At 40.8% G+C, this 21,048-nt stretch overlaps 1 protein-coding gene across 12 annotated transcripts in view; it reads left to right on the top strand.

Moving 5' to 3' along the window:
- The window catches only part of TCF4 (transcription factor 4), a 378,340-nt gene that overhangs the window by 184,648 nt on the left and 172,644 nt on the right, over positions 1-21,048 (top strand). For 9 of the 12 annotated variants that reach the window (XM_055126998.1, XM_004616146.2, XM_055127010.1 and 6 more), the window contains one exon: positions 7,969-8,033. In XM_055126998.1, coding sequence (XP_054982973.1) covers positions 7,969-8,033 — 65 coding nt within the window. Of the gene's footprint in view, positions 1-7,968; positions 8,034-9,335; positions 9,460-9,915; positions 9,932-10,282; positions 10,527-21,048 lie in introns of those variants that run through there. The other 3 variants (XM_055127006.1, XM_055127004.1, XM_055127005.1) reach the window with 3 other exon arrangements.

Here is a 21,048-nt window from a genome sequence, read left to right as displayed (position 1 = left end):
GCGTTCATCTTTTTTAAGAATGTGGCTACCTTCTTATGTATACCTTTAGCCCCTACTGCAAACTAACCAGTGGACCCAGTCACAGCCTCACCTCGGAAAGACAGTTGTGGAAACCTTTCTCAGTCTATGTACTAAAATGGAGTTGTAGCTACTTTCGCATGAAATTTATTTTACATTTAGAATCTTCAGTGCCTGTGTGGATAAAGAGAATTTCCCTGGCAGTGTACTATTCTGTAGAAAAGAGCCCCGGTATTCAGTGTGAATTTTAAAAATCAGAAACGATGAGCATTAACTTCCGATATCTCACTAACTTAGATTTTACCTCCAAATTCAGATCAGCCATAATTGAATTAATTCTTATTGAACAGCCATTAATCGGAAGCAGGCTGTCTGCGTAGAAACGTCACCAAACAGGCCGTAATGTTTTTAGAATATTACGAGCACAGTAATACAGTTTGTTCTTTGTGCTAAGATTTGGGGGAGATGGGGGGTGGGCTATACCCAGCTGCGCTCAGGGCTTATCTGACTCTCTGCTCAGGTCACTGGAGAGGTGCTCAGGGGACCATATGTGGCACCAGGGGTCTAACTTGGGTTGGTCAATGCAAGGCAAATTATCTAAACTCCTTGGACTCTCTGGCCTCAGCTTTAAGAGTTTCCGACAGCGGGGTTATTTATTAATTTTGTTGAAGTGGCCTCCCTAGCAGTGCTCAGGAGCCCTGGGGCTCAGCCTGTTCATACTCAGCTAACCTGAAACTCGGCTCAGAGTTTGAGTGGAAAGAGGCGACGCTGCTTGCTCTGACCCTGAAATTCCACTCGTGCTCAGGGGCCACTCTGGGGCTCAGGGGCCACTCTGGGGCTCAGGGGCCTCCAGCTGTGCCCCAAGGAGATGTTTGGGTGACCTTGTGGTGCCGGCAGTGGAAGGTGGGAGACGGACCCGGGCTGACTGCCAACAAGGCATGCACCTGGACCCCTGTACTCTCTCTCCCCTCTCCCCCTTTAAGAGTGGTTCATAAAGTATCTCAGGATTTGCTTTAATAGACTAATAGACGGAAAATGAAGGCAGGGATGTGTGATTTCGGCGTGGGGGTTGGGGCTGGGACACACACAGTGGTGCTCAGGACCTACTTCCAGCTCAGAACATGGTTGGGGGGGCGGGCTGGAGCGATAGCACAGCGGGTAGGGCATTTGCCTTGCATGCGGTCGACCCGGGTTCAATTCCTAGCATCCCGTATGCTACCCGAGCACTGCCAGGAGTAATTCCTGTTAGTGCATGAGTGTAGTATCCACTGTGCATCGCCGGGTGTGACCCAAAAAGCACTACTACTACTACTACTACTACTACTAAATCAAACGTTCTCTTAAAAAAAATTAAGAACATGGTTGGGGTATGTTGGGGGAGGGAGTGACAGTACCTAGTTTCCAGCTTGGGCTTCCAGTTTACCTGTGTGCAAAGCCTGATCTCAGCCAGTTGAGATGTCTCTGTGTCCTGGGCATATTTAAATACAAATAGGGAACATTGTTTTAACAGCAAGACTTTCAGAGACTGTCACATGCTGCACGCAGTGTAAATTTCTGGGTGAGAGAAAATGGTACACTGGTGTTCTTGGTCCATTTTGTTAGACCTCTTTGAGCGTCCACGTTGTCTTTGGAGCCCTTTGTGCCGTTCCATTCCTCAAGGTTCGGGTCCTTTGTGATGATATTTGTCATTTTCTCTTCTCAGTGCGTTTGGATGCAAAGTCGTATTCTTCACATAAGAACCGTGGTATACGGGGATACATTTGATGCCATGTTTTTGGAGATGAGTTTGAGATAACGCGGAGGTGCTCGCGGTTCATTTTAGGCTACCACAGCTTCTGGAATGCATCATCTGCACAGTTATAAAGCACCGAGAGGCCTTTTAGGAATAAAACACCATGTAAATGTAAATTATCGCCACCTATAAGACACTTTCATTAATTTCATATCAAATTCATGAGTGTTTTGGGCTCTGGGATTTGAGCCTTTAAGCATTGGGCGTCTTGTTTATTTCTAGGTTCCCCCCCACACACTCTCTACCCCCAGCTTAAAGGCAAGTGGCATAGTGGAGTGTGAAGGAAAGAGAGTGCAACCTTTGCAGTGAGCTACCAGAAGTTTAACCGTTGGCTCTGTTGCTGACTACCTGTCACCTTGGACACTAGTCTTTTTTTTTTTTTTTTTTTTTTTGCTTTTTGGGTCACACCCGGCGATGCACAGGGGTTACTCCTGGCTCATGCACTCAGGAATCACTCCTGGCAGTGCTCGGGGGACTATATGGGGTGCTGGGAATCGAACCCAGTTCGGCCGCGTGCAAGGCAAACGCCCTACCTGCTGTGCTATCGCTCCAGCCCCATGGGACACTTGTCTTTATCTCAGTTTCCTCGTCTGTAGAATGGTATTTATATGACCAGTCTCACCGCGTTGTTGTACAGGTTGGCTAAATCACTCCAGTAAGCCCTTTGTCTAGTGGATAGAGAACACGCGACAAAGGTTGAGGTGTCAGTTTGGTTGCTGTTGTTTCATTTGCTTGTGGGATCACACCTGGTGATGCTTGGAGGCTCCTCCTGCCCTGGTGTTTGGGGTTCGTTCATGGTGATGCTCCAGGGGGCGATGACCATGCTGGGAATCCAACCAAGGCCTCCCACGTGCAAGGCAAGCGTTCCGCAGAGCCACCCCCCTGCTAGCCCAGAGCTGTTCTTAGCTGGTCAAGAAGGATGAGGTGGGAGCTGCTAAAATTTCCGCTTACTGTTCAATGAAGTATAATGTATGTTTTGTTAAAAAAAAAAATCAATGAAGATAAATAGGGATCGAGAGTTATCCTAAGTCGAATATGATTATCATGATTTCCCTAGTCTGATGCTGGGGAACAAAAGCTTCACTCTTCAGTTCCCAGATTGGGGATTAGCAGTTGAACAACCTCGCGTGTGTTGTTCTGCCACGTTTGATAATTTTCCATGAAGGCTTTTCCTGGATGGCATGCGCCACTGTACAGCACATCTTTTTCAGAGAGAGGGGGGGGAGGGAGGGAGAGAAAGGTGGGGAAGAGAGAGAGGAGAGAGGAGAGAGACAGAGACAGAGACAGAGACAGAGAGACAAACACATACCATTTGTGCATAGTTTTTAAGAGGCCATGTAAGAATGATGAAAGGCTAGAAAACCCAAACATGAACTAGTATACGCCCAGCAGAGTATACCAGTGGGGTCTTCTGTGTCCTGATAATATGCAAAAATTATTCTGTTTGTAAATTGTTCTTGTCTGTCTCTGTCTGTCCCATTTTCAAGTGATTTAGAACTGTCCAGTGGTAGTAGTTTACCAAAGGTGCGACTTCTCTTAGATGCTACTTCTCTTATTCCTGTGAATGGTGTCGTGAAGCCATTTCTTTCTTTAATGTGATCTTTGCCTTCTCACTCAATTTCTTGGCATCCCCTTCAAGTAGGATACCACAGATATATTGGGGAAAAAAAGTTACAAGTCAAACTGAAAATTATATAAAATATCATAATGAGAACACTATACAAATTTGTTGATTGTTCTCTTTAAAAAAAGTACTTTCTTATCCTTTTTTCAGTGTAGGAGTAAAATGAATCACTTAAATAGATCAGCAAAAATTATTAGCCTTTTTCAAATTAGAGGCTTATGTTTTCTTTTTTGGGTGGTTTTTCAAGGGCAACTGATGAAGCAAGTAAATCTGTTATTGATAGTCAATTGGTGCCATTTTTACAATCAGATTTAAATATAAAATTTTTAGCAGCGGATCTGTTCAGTTTGGACAAAACAGGTGTTGACTTTCTGGTGGCTCGCAGCTCGCCGTAGATGCTGACTGGTTCTGGAGAGGGACTGCGTGTTGGTCCCCTTTGTCTCCACAAGGCTTGATTGATGGGTGGTGTGTCTGCTCATTTCCAGCGTTTTTCTTCTTTAATTTAAAAAATTGTGACATAGTATTTCACGTTCCTTGTATACATCATTTTTGCAGAAGAAAGTTGTTTAGCCAATATGTCGACTTCGTTTATGAAATTCTCTGTCTAGCTTTCATTCAGCCCTCTCCGGGTACTACTCCATTAGGTCATATCATCCATTTCCTGCAAGGCAAATCATCACCACCAGCAGAATTTGACATTGGGTCCTTTTAGGTACAAAACGGAATCGAATGTCTGACAAGATTTGTTTCTGGTCTATATTTCAGCCACCTCCCCCCCCGGCCCCCACCCCTTCTATGCTCACGCGACAAATGTTACTAACCGGTACTTTTAGTTTTTAAAATATGGACAGCAGTATTCCATGCAGTAAAAGACTTGAGCGATTAATGCTACCCTTATGCCTCTTTTGAGTAGTTTTAGCCATGGGGCTTGGCACTGCCACCATTGTCTTCGTGCCAAAAAATATCCGCAGCGGCTGTCGCATTCTAGTAACTGGAAGGTTGTCTCGAAAATTCTGCAGTGAATGCATCGGGTTTGTTCATCACTGCTATCTCTTTTAAATATTGGGAAAATAGAATCTCTAGCCCTTTCAAAGCTCCGTTGTGGTCGCGGGGATGGGGCTGTGGCTAGTGAAGAATGGAGAAAGGAGGAAAGAAGCTGTTCGTGCCAGCCAGTTGGTAGAAGTGACAAAAAAAATCCATGCCTGACAGCGAGTCAATGTAGATATTTAGGAGCTTTTGTGTTTCTGAGCGCAGATAGTTACTTAAGGATCCTACTCAAACATGTTAGGAATGCTCTTGAAAATTGTACGATCTGAATCAGATGTTCGGTGAATTTTAAGAAGAAAATCAGCATCACTCTCTTAGCTAATTTTTCATGGACATTTTACACAGAAATTGATTTATGATATATTTGTATATTTGATATGATAGATATTTCTGGAAACTGAGGTATAATAGTCAGATGGCTGCTTTTTGTCACTATAAGGTTACAGGAATATATAATACATGGTCTTGTTTATGTGTGTTGTGGATGGCATAAATATATATCCATATATATTTATATATAAATGTCTAAATGTATTTGAGGAGGTGCCCGGGTTTATCCACATTGCCTCATTTTTTTTGCCACTTAATAGGGGTTGAGCTGTGAGAGTAGGTTGATGGCTGAATTTAGGAACAAAAAGATGTAATAAAGTTAAAGGCTTACACGATATCAGAATGAAATGTGTTCACTCGTGATCTCTGGAGCCATCTCTTTGACGATCAAAGTGGATGAGACTGATGAAATCTTTACAAGGAGCATAATCTGAGAGAGAGAGAGAGAAAGAGGGAGAGAGGGAGGGAGAGAAAGAGGGAGAGAGAGAGGAAGAGGGAGAGAGAGAGGGAGAGAGAAAGAGAGAGGAGAGAGAGGGGAGAGAGACAGAGAGGAGAGAGAGAGAGAGAGAGAGAGAGAGAGAGAGAGAGAGAGAGAGAGAGAAGGAAAGTGCACCTCCCAGCCTCCTGCTGGCTGCGCTGCCTCTTTGGTACCTCGCAGACTTCGACAGAGCCCTGGACGGGTGCCCATTGATGTCATGGAAACACTCAAATTACTGAGAATGATTCATGTCTATGCTGGTCTCTTATCCTCCCCCACACAAACAGGAGTAGATTTTTAACCCTGACAACTTGTAATTTGCAGTGAGTTTATTTTTGTATCTGGATAAATATTTTTTAACAAGCAAAATTAAGATTAAGCAGTCTGTATCTGATATGATAGTGAAGAATGCTGGGTCCGTGGAGCCAACAGTACTTTGGGGACTCTGCGGTGCGAATTCATATTCCTCTCATCTCTCCGCCTCCTCCCATGCCCGCCCCCCCTTGCTCTTGCCATTCTATTCTCCCGCTCTGTATTTCTCTCTCTCTCCCTCTGCCTCTCTCTCTCCCTCACTCTCATGTTATTTGTACTGACCTAGCTTTAAAATAATAGGAGAAATTAAATAATATGAAAATGCCTCTAACTGCTTAACGGAGACTAATCCTGGGTAGGCTCATTTGTCTCTCTGATGTGGCAGTTCAGATGGAAATAAGGCTGAGGCTAAATTCTGTAGGGGGCAGCTTCAGTAATTTCTCCTAGAAAAAAAAATCCAGGAGTGGTTCTACCATCAAACAGTATATTACCATCCAATTTTTAGAAACAAATGAAGCTGGACACCAGATATTCAATTTTCAAGGAAGCTAGAACAAATTCCAGGCTGTCTGCCTATGTACTTTGCCCTATGCCTCTCTTTGCCCTTCTGGTTGATCAAAGTGAATGTTGTGTTCAAGTGAAGAATGTAATATTTGCATTGAAGTCTTGAGCTCTAAGACATTATGGGAAGATATTCATCATTTTGTGGCTCATAAAGGTTGAGTCTTTCCTGTTGGTAATATTTATGAAGAGTACTCTTGTGGAGAGTACTCTTGCATTTTACTTACATGGAAGAGTCAATATATTTGAATGACTGATCATTTGCACTGTTGAAATGCAAAAATGTGTCTTTTCCTCAATGTTAAGTCCTAGTGCAATGATAGCTGTTCTCTTAGATCAGCTGAGATGGACATCTTATTTCATTGGAATTGAGGTGATATCTTATTTCGTTGGGATTGAAAGTGATAGGGGCATTGATTTTCTACATTGCACTCAACTCTATATCAGAAATGGGACGGGGGATGTATTCTTATATGATTCATGGAAATCAGCTGAAAACTTAATAACAGGATAGAGGGGGTTAATTTTAGACTCAGATTTGCTTTCTTGTAAATCGCCTCTCTATAATTTATACATGAATATATATATATATATTCACTGCAGGTCATACTTTCAGCCACATATAAGTTTTTATGTGGTTTCAGAGAGTCATAGTTGGCACTTGAATTTTTAAAAAATTAAATATTTGGTTACCTTTATTATCTGTGCTGACTGGAGTTCAGAAGGGAAAACTCAGAGGTTATAAACTTTAGAAGGATGTCTGTCTAGTCCCTCAAGTGCTGTTTTTTGCTTTTGGTAAAAAGGATAGTGTCACCCTAAAGCATAACGTACTTGAAAGATCTTAAGAAGATTTCATCGGTCTTGGGTGAGGTGGGATTTGTGTTCTGGGTGCCTGATTTTGTCACTGTGCTCTTTGAAAGTATTGTTATGGACCAATGTTCTATGTTTAGTCTTCATGTCACTAGCCAAACTCTGTTACTCTTCTACCACGAGGTTCATTACCTTCCTTATGATTATTCAGGCTAAACCTACTTTAAAAGACATGATCACCCTTGAGCCTTTGGTATGGATAGATAGCGTCTAAGTTCTCTCTGTCTCTGCAGAACAGCCTATCCTTAAAATTGTGTTGTTTGGAATTGGAACAAAATACTGACATTCCCTCGTCCCTTGTTATGATGGGTTTGCTGGTAGAATCTGAACTTGGATTCAGAGTGGGCAATTTTTCAAAAAGTCCTTTTCCAAGTGTTAATCCCCTCCATCACCTTGATCCTGATTGGATTAACTCCTGGGAAAGGGAAATTTTTTAAAAAAAGAAAGAGGCTGGGAATTTTGAATAGTTTCTTTACTATATTCACCATCTGGAGAGCCTTGATTGATTAGCTTTGGCCTCACCATTAAGTGTCAATATAATCAATGGGAATTACTAGGCTAGGGTCATTACATAGATAATTTGCCTGCTGTGTAAATAAAAATGGGATTGTTTAAATTTCGTGAGAGAGAAAGTGAAAATAAGGAATGACAATTTGTTTGTTAGAGAAAGTGGAGGCCATTGGAATGACAGTTTTTGGAAGTGTGGAGCAGTTTGGCTAAGAATAGGAATGAAGGATATTTTTTTTCCAGTTTATCATAGCCAGAGTGAGGAAGTGTTATTCCCTCTCTTGCTTGCATACATTGCCAGTTAGTGCCTACTTGACGAATGTAAACATCGGGGAAGAACTGTGGATGTCTGTTACCTGGAGGAGACTGTCTTTAAAGGAAAAACACAATTGACACGATTTTTTTTGTTTGTTTTGTTTCTCTTGGCAGGTAAAACAGAAAGGGGTTCATACTCATCTTATGGGAGAGAATCAAACTTACAGGGTTGCCACCAGGTAAGTGAGAATTTCTCTTGGGGAGGGTGGAGAGAATCTATCTGGTCAATCAGTTTCTTCGTCAATTCGATTATGCCTTTTAGACTGTGATGCTAAGATGCTCTGGAAATCTGCCGATAACGCCCTTCTTTAAAAAAAAAAAGAATGAAATAGTGCAAAGAGCTAGGAAATAATAAACACCTCCTCTTTTGAACCGTGCCGTATCAGAACTGCATTCACTGGCTTGTTTTTATTTTTTAATCCATCAACCGGTACCAGTGGCACTGTTTGCAAACCAGTGATGTGGGTTAAAGTAGTTCTATCAAAAGAGTTGATTTGCAATTGAGAACTTGAGAATTTCTTACACTGGAAATACTCCGTGTAGCCATGTGGCAGAGGCTGGGTTCGGGTGGCTATTGCCCTAAATTATAGTTTTCATAGGGGCTGTATGATGTTGTGTGAAAACAGGGTTGTATTGAGGGATAAAAATGTCTGTGAAAATATGATTTGTTGTCCCTTTTTGTTTCTGAATTGTTTTTGGCTGGAAGTCAAGGCCAGCAGGCTAACAGCAAAGCCGTCTCAAGGGAAGCATGCGTGAGCTAGAAAAATAAGAGTACTTTAATTAAATAATAAAATGCCATTGTAATACAAAGGTATAGCATGTGTGTGTTTGTGTCTGTGCACTCTGCATTTGCATACTTTTAACTCTCCAGAGAAAGCCCAGTCTAAAAATACTATCAATAGCCAAAAGTGTAAGCTTTGTTTCAAGACAATTGTGTTTGTATAGAGGCTTGCTTTTTTTCTTTTGAGCATTGGCTTTAAATCACATTCAAAAAAAATTTTAAAAACAACTTAGACTTTTTTTTTTCTAAGTGCATCGGTTTTCTTACTTTGGAAACTCTTCCTAGCATTTAATAATCCTCTTTAATATTCAGAGCTTTCTGCTGTTTTATTATTCACTCAAACTGAATGTACATTCTTTTTTGTGTTGAAAAGGGAATACTTGCTCTCTTGAACCCTTTCACCTTTCTATTTTCTTTAATGATATGCGGGGGGGGGGGAACCTCTTTGAGTTTTGTTTTTTTTTTTAACAGCCTGTTTAATGTATCCTGAAAAACTATAAGCAAACAGCTTTAGTCATTACAATAGGGCCAATGAAGGAGATTTCCTTTACGTATCTGTCATATAGCCCAAAAGGTGGAGTTCTAGTGGAGGAGTTCCCCCCGCCCCTGGCTGTATTTGCATTTTTAAAGTTTACTCCTTTGGCCCAGCCACCGGTTCAGTCATATTCGGCATCTGAGAGATTTGCTGTGATGAGGTGAGCCGGGCTTGGTGAAGGGCTCCGCCGCGCAGGCTGCAGAGGGCAGTTCATGGCAGTTTGTTTGGAAAGAATTCTGCAGGAAAGAAATTTACAGCCATTCCAGCGCAACGGAAACATCTTTGGAATGTGAGTGCAAATGTTCGGGGGAGATAGCTCGGGCGACAAGCCTCTGAGTGCCGAGTCTCTGGTGTAAAGCTCTCAATTCCTGCAGAAGAGCCTGTTCCTGTGTATCTGGTTGCTGAGGGTCAAGGCAGAGGTCGTTAGACTTTTGGGGAGAAGAAACTTGACAACATCCTTCCTTTCTGCAGATGGTCATGGCAGAGGTCTCTGTTTTTGCTGGGCCTCTTTCTCTGGTCCATGAGAGAATAGGCTTCCTCACCCCTGTATCCTTTCTTACTAATAGGAATTGGCGTGATTCCTCACAGACACAAAGATTTCCTCTGCTGAGTAAGCGCGAGGCCCCTTAACTTGTGAAAGCATCATCCAGCCCGCGTGAGTCTGTCTGTGTATGCGCAGGGACGCAGACCCTCCCTCGGTTTGTGGCAAATACTTCCCTCGGGTGAAACTCAAGTTCATTTTTTTTTTTTGCCAGCACAAGGTGAGAAGTGGAAAGGGGCGGAGGGTGGAGGAGCGCTGGACGGACTGGTGTGTGTGCTGGCTGAATTTCTGGGCCCTGGGAGGCTCCGTCCGACACATTTGTGTGCAGGAAAATGCTGCTGTCTCTTTCGGGGGCTGACGGCGTCCGCTTTGCTTGCAAAAAAAGTCTTCATCCTAGAGTTGTGGAATGTGGAGCTTGCTTCATGCTTCTTTCTGCTGCATGGGTTGTGAGTCTTGCAAGAACCGACTGTCTCTGTGTTTAAACTTGGTCTCCGCAGTATCCTTAAACAGTCTTATTACTGACGGCTAAAGGAAAGCGCGAGTTTGGGGGAGGGAAATTGTCCGATGGAGCAGATAGGGACCCGAGAGAGACCCAGCAGTGTACAGACGGTGGTGACTTTCTGTTTTCTGTGAAATTTGAGACTAGCGCAGACCCTCGTGTGACTGTCAGTGACTGAGTTTCTCTGGTGCCGAATTATTTTTGAATCCTTGTCTCCAACACCAGCTATGCGAATCCAAAAAGAAAGGCACAGTATCTTGGGCTTCCAGTCTAAATAGCAGATCACAGCTGAAATGATTCCCCACTGTGTGGCAAGGTGAGTGGCTCTGGAGGAGGGGGAGCTTTTGTTTTCTCCTGTTTACCACATTGTCGAGGGGCTCCAGGGAAATCCTTTCCATGCTTTTCCCTCAGGAGCTCCCCAAGCTGCTTGATTGTATTCTGACACGTATCCTGTGGGCTTTGAGGATGAGCACTTTTCCATGGGAACTCGCTTTACGCCTGGCCCAGTCGCCTATTGTTTGGTAGTGAGAAATGCTGGTGACCAGCAACAGGTAGCCAAAGGCTGTCCTGCAGAAGGAAATTAATATTTTAAAAGGTACTGCTTTTCTGAAAATTCATCAGGTTACACCATCATTATATACTTTTTTTTTCCCCCCCTCTCTCCCTTTAGGATTTGACATTAATAGTAAACAGACGTGCAGCGTTTTAGAAAGTGGGCATTCTAGCCAAGGAAAACCAAAGTCGGCAGGTTTTTCTTTATTAACTGTTTTCGTTTGAAATAGTAATGGGATAATAGGAATCAGTGCCGCGTTTTCAGATAAAATCGTGAGGAATAAACATTTGGCTTTTTCGGAGCTCTGAAATGCTATAGAAAATAAACCAATAGGCAAATCAAAGCAGTCAAATGGAGGTTTTTTTTTTCCCCCCCTTTAGTTCTCACTAAATATGGCAATACTAATTTAAATCAATTGGGGTACAGAAGTCACACCCAGGCTTAAAATGTCCTCGCCAAATTGCAACTTCATATTACTTTTATTGGCAGAGAAAATAAAATTTATAATGGAAATTCTGACAGAGATGAAAATAAGTGGAAATAAAGTTTTTTGAGAGATAGTCAAGTGTTAATTTGATAACCAATAGCTAATGCCTAATGAACATCAATTGCAGATGACAGCCGAAAAAATGATCATTTGCTTTTGGTCTCTTTTATTGCTTTGAATAGGATGTTTGTGATGATCACAAACTTTTTTTTTCTTTGTCTTGCCGAAATCTGTTTTTGAATGAGATGATGATGTCAACACAAATGATTGTTATTAAGGCAGTTTTCCCCTTAAATGGAAATTCAGCATTGATTATCAGGAATTGTTTGTCTTTTCTTTCTGGGATATAACCCAAGTCTAAAGCAATGGTTTCATTATTAGTATCTCCTGGGTAAGATGTGTGCATGCGCGCGCTTTTGTGTGTGTGTGTGTGTGTGTGTGTGTGTGAGAGAGAGAGAGAGAGAGAGAGAGAGAGAGACAGAGAGAGAGACAGAGAGAGAGACAGAGAGAGAGACAGAGACAGTGAGACAGAGAGAATGTACAGAAAGTATACATTCTGAGATCAGTGAAATTAGAATCTTAGTAGTTGGGCCTTTGCTTTTCTGAAAGCTCCCCTGGGATTCTAGTGTACACCTAGGTCTGATGGTTTCCTCAAATGTTCAGTAGGAATATAAATACTCATTTATAAAAATCTGATTTACCAAGAGCCTTTAAAAAACTTTTAGGTGTATAGCCTTAATTTGATGATCCGAAATATCAACCGTCTGTACCGCCTTTAAAGGGCAGTGAAAATCAGTGATAGACTGAAATTCAGTCAGAGATCCTGGCATTCCACCACGGAATGTTGAACCCATGTCTTGTTTTCCCTCTCGAAGTCTAAGACTTCAATCTCATCCACATTCTTCTTCTTTCTAACAAGTAGCCAAGTGAGGACCATGCTGATAAAGTTATGTGATGTTTAGATCTTGAAACTGGCAAGATTTGAGAATTAGGCCTGATCGCTGATACCTTTGTGAATTCCTAGAAACTTTGAACTATAGAGGAAATGGCTTATATTGAATTTTGTTTGCTCATGATATTGGTCTTTTTTTTTATTCATTGAAATTAGATGCGTAGCTGGTCCTGAAACAATTTATACATTTACTAATTGAATTGTTTTTATCTCTTATTTTTATTTTTGATAAAAAGGATTATGTAATTCTAATTTTTTTTATCTCTAGCTTATGGAGCCAAAATAGAAAAATTAGAAGCAAAAAACAAAACCAAAAAACCAAAAAACCAAAAAACTCCAGAACACAAAAACAGGCAAACCAAAGTACAAATGAAAATCTTTTGTCTTTTCTTATCAAAATGTCTACTTAGACTTTGTAAGCAGAGATACATCGTGCTTTCTGTTTGACTTTGCACTGAAATGTGTGCGTTCATTCAGGGCAGCGTGCATGTACTTTTTCTAGGAACCGCTCCCATCCAAGTGCCTGCCCTGTCCTCCCTCAGCCTCTGCTTTCCCCCTTCCTAAAGTACTTTTGGCCTTTGTACCATTATCTGTGGATTTTGCATTCTCTAACCTCTCAGAAGATGGGGCCGTCCGCTTTGTCCTGTGCTTGATCCTCTGTGCCTAACTGAGGTGAACAGGGAACACTTGATGTTTATTTCGCGAGCATCCACTTTTGGGAATAGGTTGGAGAGAGAAAAGACTGAGCTGTAATGTTGAGAATCCTATCGTGAGCATCATTTCGGGAGGGAGTCCTTAGGAAACCCTTTTTTCCGCAAGGGCGGTGCAGACACGGCCCAGAGTCCCTTTTATCGGTTCACTTATCATTCACTTTCAAGGAACTGAGTTTGGCCCTGGCGGTCTCCCTGTCATAGCCTCTTGTCTCTAAAAGAAGACACGAGAGAATTCTAGCTGTTCCTAGTTTCTGGTGGGTGTGCTAATGGAACCGGAGGTCAGAAACTAGGTCTAAGTTTTGAATGTGTTGGTCTGGCCCTTGGACCAGAATACTTAGAATCACGTTTCCCGACACAGGCCTGGGTGTCTTCCTGGTTGGGACTTTCCTGCTGAATTTCAGGCAAATAGCTGGTTTGTTTGGGAGCATCGCATCTCAGGGTCTAGCCCTCTGCTACCTGTCACCCAACACTTAGCAGGAGAGAGACTGGGTCCTTTCCTTCTCTACATCGGTTAACAAATGTCTGTTGACCCTCTAGTGATGAACTGGGTTCTGTCGAATAAAAAAAAGGACAATTCTGTACCTTGGCAGAACTGTGTATATTAAGAGGAAGCCTCAAGCTTCATTCCAAATTTTTAATCATACAATGTAAATTGTTAAGTTGAAAAATAATAAAGCATCGTATGCCCATACTTAAATTAACTTTGTTAATATTGATTGTATTTGCTTTGTGTATGTACATAAGTATATACATTTTCAGTGAACTATTTTTAGTGACAGATCTAATTAGATTTTACCCTCAGATTTCTTCTGAAAAATAACTGATCTTCAGAGTATAATCTAACACCTTGCCCATACAGTTTTCTTCGTTTGTCTCCTTGAAAATGTCTCAGTAGTTTTTTTTTTCCCCAAGATATCATATTTATGCATGATATTTATTTACTGTATCTTTGTTAAATTCTTTTAAATTTAAGCAGTTCCCATACTTTCAAAAGGAATGATACTGTAGAAATCAAACCAGTTATTTTGAAAAAACATCACTCCTTCAAGAATTGTCGAATTATTTTTTGTGGTGCCACTTGATTTGTTTAGTTGCCTTGCCCTGAAATCGAAAATTAGGTCTAAAGACTTATTCAGATTATAATGAGACATAGGTATTTCAAAGAGGATGCTATGTGCCTCATATTGTATTATGTCCAAAGATTCTTAAAACATCAAATTATGTTGCTATTGCTGGTGCTAACTTTAATCACTTCATCAGAGTGGAAACCCAGTTCCCTCCTTCCCTCCGTGTAAAGAAACCTTTCCTCCTCGGTGTTAATCATCTGTTTTGATACTTTGCATTAAGTATATATATTCACCTTCCCCAACATACTTTGACCTGATGATTTTATTATGTATTCTTTATGCTTTCCTGAAGTAGAGGTTTAAATTTAGTGATTGTTTTTACTTAATTTTTTTCTACACACACACACACACACACACACACAAAGCATTCTTCTGAAAGAGATTTCTTTTATTGTACTTTTTAGACTAATATTTTGAGTGTTTTATATAAATACAATGCTAGTCTTGTATAGTCCTTTACCTGGAAGATACTGGGAAGTACCTAAAGCATGGCTTAAGTCTCTTGCGATTTACTGATAAGAAATATGGTTAAGTCTCAGCTGATAGAAAACTTTAGATATGTGGAGGTAAGATGGACTTGTTTTGTGGAAATCTGAGTTCTGGAATACTTTGGCTAAAATTTGGGACCTCCAGATAATCTCTTGGGTCCCTGTCTGCTTATTAATCTGTCACAATGTTTTAGAGTTCTCTTAGATTCTCATACGTGCTCCTCTGTATTCCAGCAATGGCTCTTAGAGATCTTCGAAGGAGGACCTCTGATCTGCTGAGTCCAATAGGTTCTGGTGCTGCTCACTGAAATTTGGCTCTCAAGGCTCATTAAGATGATCTGGTCCTTTGGGTTCTTAAGCAGCCGTAGGGAGCTAATGAGCAAGTGTCAAAATGAGAGAATTTCTAAAAGTTTGTTTAGAGGAAGGCTCATTCTAGAGAAATCCCCCAAAATTAATAGTAGTGCATTGTAAATCTTGAGGTGATTATTAATATTCTTATTTAATAATTGAAAAGTGATATTCCAAGAAGTACAGTCAACAGAACTGAGATGATGTGTGTGTGCCTGCAAACGCTGGGGTAACAGCCCCCTCCCTACCTGCCCACTTAAGGAAGTTTCAGAGTCAGACTACTTCAGAGCCTGTTGTAAAAATTTATAGGCTATACTTGAGCCTCTGTGTGTATGTGTGTGCTACATGTACAATATTGATAGAGCATGTATTTAGTATTATGGAAATAATTTATAATAGGTCAAATTATTATTCCTCAAGTACAAGAACTATACAGAGTGAAATTCTGAAATGTGCCCTAAGTAGACTCTTCAATAGGACTTGGTAATTTTTAAATTGTGGCATTTTAAGTCTCCTGTGAAGTAGCTGTATTGACAAACGTGTTAGAAGAACAGGCATGTTTTATATGACAGTTCAAGGCAGTAAAGGCATAAGATATCATTAAAATTGTTTGGAGTTGGATGATGAGACATGGGTAGACGTGGAATTTTTGAAATTTCATCAAAATCTTAGGGTTAGTTTTTTTTATGAAATCATAGTGTCTCATGATTTTTAGCATAACCACTAACAGTTTGGACCTGTAATTGGCCATCTTTGTGCTTTTGATATGTAAAGAGAAAGGAGAGAAAAAAAAATAATGCCTCATTATACAATTGACTAAACCCCCATCAATTATAATGTTTGAATAAATCTAAAATGTATGTATAAATTAGTATAAACTTGTACTTTCTTTTCATAAGAAAGGCATCGGGTTCACTACTCATTGTCAGGGAAACTTTAATGTGAAATGGTGAATAGCTGTTCCTTTGTCTATGAACATGCTTTCTATGTTTCCATGGTTAGCAAAATATCTCCCGAAACCTCAAAACCTAAAACTCCACGTTTAAAAAGTGGGATGACTATAAGATACTAGACAATACCATAACCTTTTTTTGTGTGTGTGTGCTTTTGGGGGGGCGCACCCAGCATTGCACAGAGGTTACTCCTGGCTCACTCCTGACGGTGCTTGGGGGACCATAGGGAATGCTGGGGATCGAAGGATCGAACCCGGGTCGGCCGCATGCAAGGCAAACGCCCTACCTGCCGTGCTATCGCTCCAACCCAATATCATAATGTTTTTAGAAAATGAGTAGTAAGAAAAAAATTTTTACTTAGTCTGTTACGCTGCCTCATAGTGCTGCGGAAGAACTGTCCTTTGAAAAATAATGTTTGGGGCTAGAGAGGTCAAGTGGTCAAGTACAGTGGTCAAGGCACTTGCCTAGAGTGCAGTTGCCCCTGATTCAGCCTCCGGCCACTTAGGGTCGCTCAAGCACTCAGAGAAAAGTGATCCTTGAGCACAGAACCAAGAGTAAACCCAGAATACTGCTAGATATGGCATCGCCAGCTAGCACCCCCCACCAAATATATATATATGTGTATATATATATATCATATATATAAATTTCAACTGAGGTTCCTTATGTCCAGACATTTTATGTTCAGTGTGCTATTTATTATTTAACAAAAGTAGTTTCTTTGGAGAAGAAAGCTGATGAAAACACATAGTTGTATTAGATTTAGACATTCTCAAACAAAATATGTGCATGACTTAATTTTTTTCAGATTTTGTTGGAATAGCAAGCTTACCCTGGCATTCCTCCAGATTTTTTTGAATAAAGTATGTTGTCAGTATTGCAATACTTAATGAAATCTATAAATCCCTTGATTCCTATGACCTCTCCTTTCCAAAGACATCTTCCATAGAAGGCTTCCATGGCATTAAAAAAAAAAAAACCAAAACACCTCATATATTTTCTTTTCAGCTCATGTCCAGGTCATGTTTATGTACATTTGTACATTTGGGACAGAGATAGTTCAGTGATTAAAAGAGAAAAAAAAAACAATTACAGAGGAACCTCATTGAGATTTTTCAAGCAGTGACCATCCTTGAGAGCTCTAGAAGTGGGGCCCTCCACATGTCAGGGTCTGACCGTACATGCACATAAAATAATCCGAGCTCATTTGTACTGCGATAATGAACAGCAGGGCACTGCATCTTTTCCATTTTATTGGTATTGTATACAGTAAGTTATTAAATTTCATCTCTGTAATACACCTGCAGTAAAATAACAAAACATTGCTGCACTTAAGGAACATGTGTGTGTGGTGCAATGCCCTCCCCATGCTTTCAGCCCCCCCCTCCTCCAACAGCTGCTTACAGATTTCAAGATCCATTGTATCTATTCCCCGGAGCCCACCTCTAATAATCGAGACACATCTGCCATTGCAGTATTATAGGCATATGTAGTTTTATTGAAAACTATACCTGTAAAAAAATTAAATAACTTCTACCTCAATTAAATTGGCAAGCTACCTTTTGCAAGGATCATATTGCAGACCTCTCGAGACCAAGCGAGTTCATTTTATTCTTATAATACAAATCACCAAATATGTTATTTTAATTTAACCAAGTAGCTCGTTTTGTTAGACTTTGATGATAAGTTACTGGTATCTATTCTCACTTTCATTGTTCTTTAAATTTTCCCTCATCTTTTTAATTAAAAAATTGTGCAAACTGTATAAAATGTGGAGAGTCTGGGCTGTGATAATGCAGGATAAGTGAAGTCAAATGATAAAGACCCAGTGTGGGCTTTTAGACCTTAAATGGTTATCAAATTGATAGGGGGATTAACAAAATCAGAAATCAAAATCTTAATTCAGAATATGCTTTTTGTTTGTTTATATCTAGGTGTTGGGTTTGGGGGCCATGCCCGTGCTATTCAGGAGTTACTCATGGCTTGGCATGTGGTTGCTCTTGATGGTGGTTGGAGAGCTGGGTGGTGCCAGATGTGGAACTTGGACCTCCAGGACATTGAGCTGTCTCTTCAGTCCTCTATCTGTTCATTGACAGACATTTTTACAAGTTATATTGAGGTCTGTGTGACTGTCATAATGGCTAAGTAGGAATAATCTGACGAGGAAGTGAGTTAGTGAGTCAGACAAAGCATCTACAGGTGCATTCCTACTGGACTTACCTTGACTCCGACACTTTGTTAAAAATCTGGGGTAATAGTGAATGTCTAGAAAATAAATTGTGTCCAAAGAAGAAATCATAGTCAAAATCTTGCTCTCACTTTAAGCATATATAGCATGTGTATGTGGTTACCACCCTGTGTTAATCATCTAGTATTACACAGATTTTAGCAAGAAGAAATGCATACAAATTGTTTCCTATTTTCCAAAGAAAAACTGCCCATCACATGAACAGGAAATTTTATAGATGTGGACAAATATATAGATAAAGATATAGATATACTCATTGGAAGACCATGAAGTTTCCTCATTATGTAGTTTCTTAGAAAGAAAAGAATGTTTATGCTATTCAGAAAATCTATATGTGAGTGGACTGATTGAGTAAAAGATAGATCCCCGTCTCTAAAGTGGAAGCAGAGGCAGAAGTAGATTCTCTGATGGCAAGAGAAAAGTAGATAAGTCACAGATAAATAACAGAAATAGTTGCAGCGGAAAGCAAAAAAAAAAAAAAAAGCCAGAAAAAAACCGTCAAGTTAACATTATCAGTCAGGACTAAAACTAGTTGTGTATCTAAATGGTAGTATTTTTATCGGGTCACACCCAGTGCCGCTGGGTGGAGACGGGGGGAGGGGGGCTGTGGTACTGGGATCAAACTGAGGGTTTCACAGGCATTAGGAATTTCTCCACTAATTGGACCCTATCGCTGCTCCTGACTTTTATTTTGGATATGAATATTGTTTAAAGCCAGTGGTCATCCGGTTCCTGGGGTTGTGTGGGCCTATGAGAATATAGTGAATGGGATCACCTGCGGTTTCTTTTGCCCCATTCATGTTTCACAGGGAATTTAAGATTTCGTTGGGATAAATTACTGAGTCATAGATGCTGCCATTACTTACGAGGTTTTTTTTTTTTTTCCCCATCCTCAAGAGAACAATTCAAGATCTAAGAATTTCAGCTTGGTTTTATATTTTTTTTCCCGTTAGAATAATACATCATACATTTCAAATCGTTTGAGCAAAGTTCATGCACAAGTTGACAAACACAGCTTAGTCTCGGTTAGTGTTTCTAAACCGTTTTCTGTCCGTGGCCTGGCCTCGTTTCCTTTTTGTGGCTCCCATCCCACCCCCATATCTCCGCCATATAGGCTGGTCTCATTTGCTCATGCCAAGGACTGCCTCCTCTTTAGGCCACTTTCATTGGTGGCTTTTGAGATATTCTGGATGCCAGGGGCTTTGGGTGGGGAGCAGTGGAGTAATGTTGATCTAGACTGTTACTACTTTGAAGCCCCATTAACTGAATTGCTTTCTCTTGGATGTGATTCACTCCGTGGAAGCGTCTGTCACCAGAGCCTTTGCACTGTGAATCCTATTTGTCACACTGAACTCTACAACTTAAAGCTGTCACATGGAGAGTGACTGTTACGACACAGGATCAGTGGTGCCAAAAGGCTTACTATGGACAGTGACATGTGGCAAAGAGGAATGCCACCAGCTGCTACTGTGGACATTGTCCGTCAAGAGTCTTTCCGCCATCGAGGTGTCTCCACTGATGAGACGTCACTCGTATGAACCATTCTCAGTTCTCTGTCCACTTGATTGCTGAGTTGAGATTTGCTTGATTTGGGTTTGGAGTTTTGTCTGTGGAGGAAGAGATAAAATTCTTGTATTTCTTCTGAGAACTTGTTAGTGTGGTTGGGTATAGCTATCACATACACTGTATTAGTTCTTGGACTCTAGACTTTTTTCTTTTCTTTTTTTTTTTTCTTTTTGGGTCACACCCGGCAATGCACAGGGGTTACTCCTGGCTCTGCACTCAGGAATTACTCCTGGCGGTGTCCAGGGGACCATATGGGATGCTGGGAATCGAACCTGGGTCGGCCGTGTGCAAGGCAAACGCCCTACCCGTTGTGCTATCGCTCCAGCCCCTAGACTGTTTTCTTTTTGTGCTTCAATTCCAAAGCATGGTCTCATCTTTTACCCTACCAAATTTTACCATCTTGCAAAATTGTATAGATTTGCTCCAGAAACTCACAGACAGTATGATTAGAGGGTCCAGTGGGATTCCATCCAATATGTTTCTCTCACTTACCTGGTATAAATAATTTTTTCTTTTCTCTGATTAATTATAGAAGTTGCTCTGGAAATACAATGTAGCATTCTAAATCAATACTGTTGAATTACAACCTTTCACAATCACAATTTTCCAGACTAGTCAGTAATAGTATATTCTACCGCAACTTTATTTGGGTATTAAGTATTGATTATGAAATGATAAATTCATAATAAAGATTATGATACCACTCTCATGATAAAGGAGTTTGAACAAATCCCATAGTCATCAAATTTGAGGTTCTAACAGTTTCTCCATTGACATTCTGTGTCAATTTGAATAGCTGTTATCAAGGGGGAGTATAAAATTTGACAATTACCAGGCAGATGTGAAGAAAGAAAAATAGATAATTCACTCAAGGTGTTGTGGTTTTGACATTGAATTTTATTTTCTTTCAGCATTAGTTCTCCCTATCCGTGTCTGCTTAACTTGTCACTAATAGGAGGCTCACCCCATCTCACCACCCTAGATCCTTCTATCTACCCCTGTAGATCCTTGATTATTAAATTTCTTCATTTCTCCCTCCAGTACCAGTAGATCTCTCCCTTCCCCAGCACCTTCACTCTGTCCTGTCCTACTTCTTCCACCTCCACCTTTTCCCTCACACGGAGGCACCAGAAGGAAGGTCAGCACAAAGCCCTAAGACTGGTGAACCCTTGTTTGAACATCCTTTCATGATTTCTGGAGGCCACCTGTAGCGTTAGTTCCAGTTTTCTTGGTGCAGTGGCCTCCGATGCTCCTTTCTACTTTATTCTTCATACTCACCTCCTGTATGTTACAATCTGGACCGATGAGCTGCTTGTAGTTCCCTTGAGGGCTTGCTTATGATTCTCTCTGCCTTCATAAAGCCCATTTCATTGGCTGGAATTTTTAAGGGCGTTTTGTTTTGC

The sequence above is a fragment of the Sorex araneus genome, chromosome 2 (genome assembly GCF_027595985.1).
Source record: "Sorex araneus isolate mSorAra2 chromosome 2, mSorAra2.pri, whole genome shotgun sequence".
Taxonomy (NCBI): domain Eukaryota; kingdom Metazoa; phylum Chordata; class Mammalia; order Eulipotyphla; family Soricidae; genus Sorex; species Sorex araneus.
Note: the sequence above shows the minus strand (reverse complement) of the source record. Positions and strands in the feature narration are given on the sequence as shown.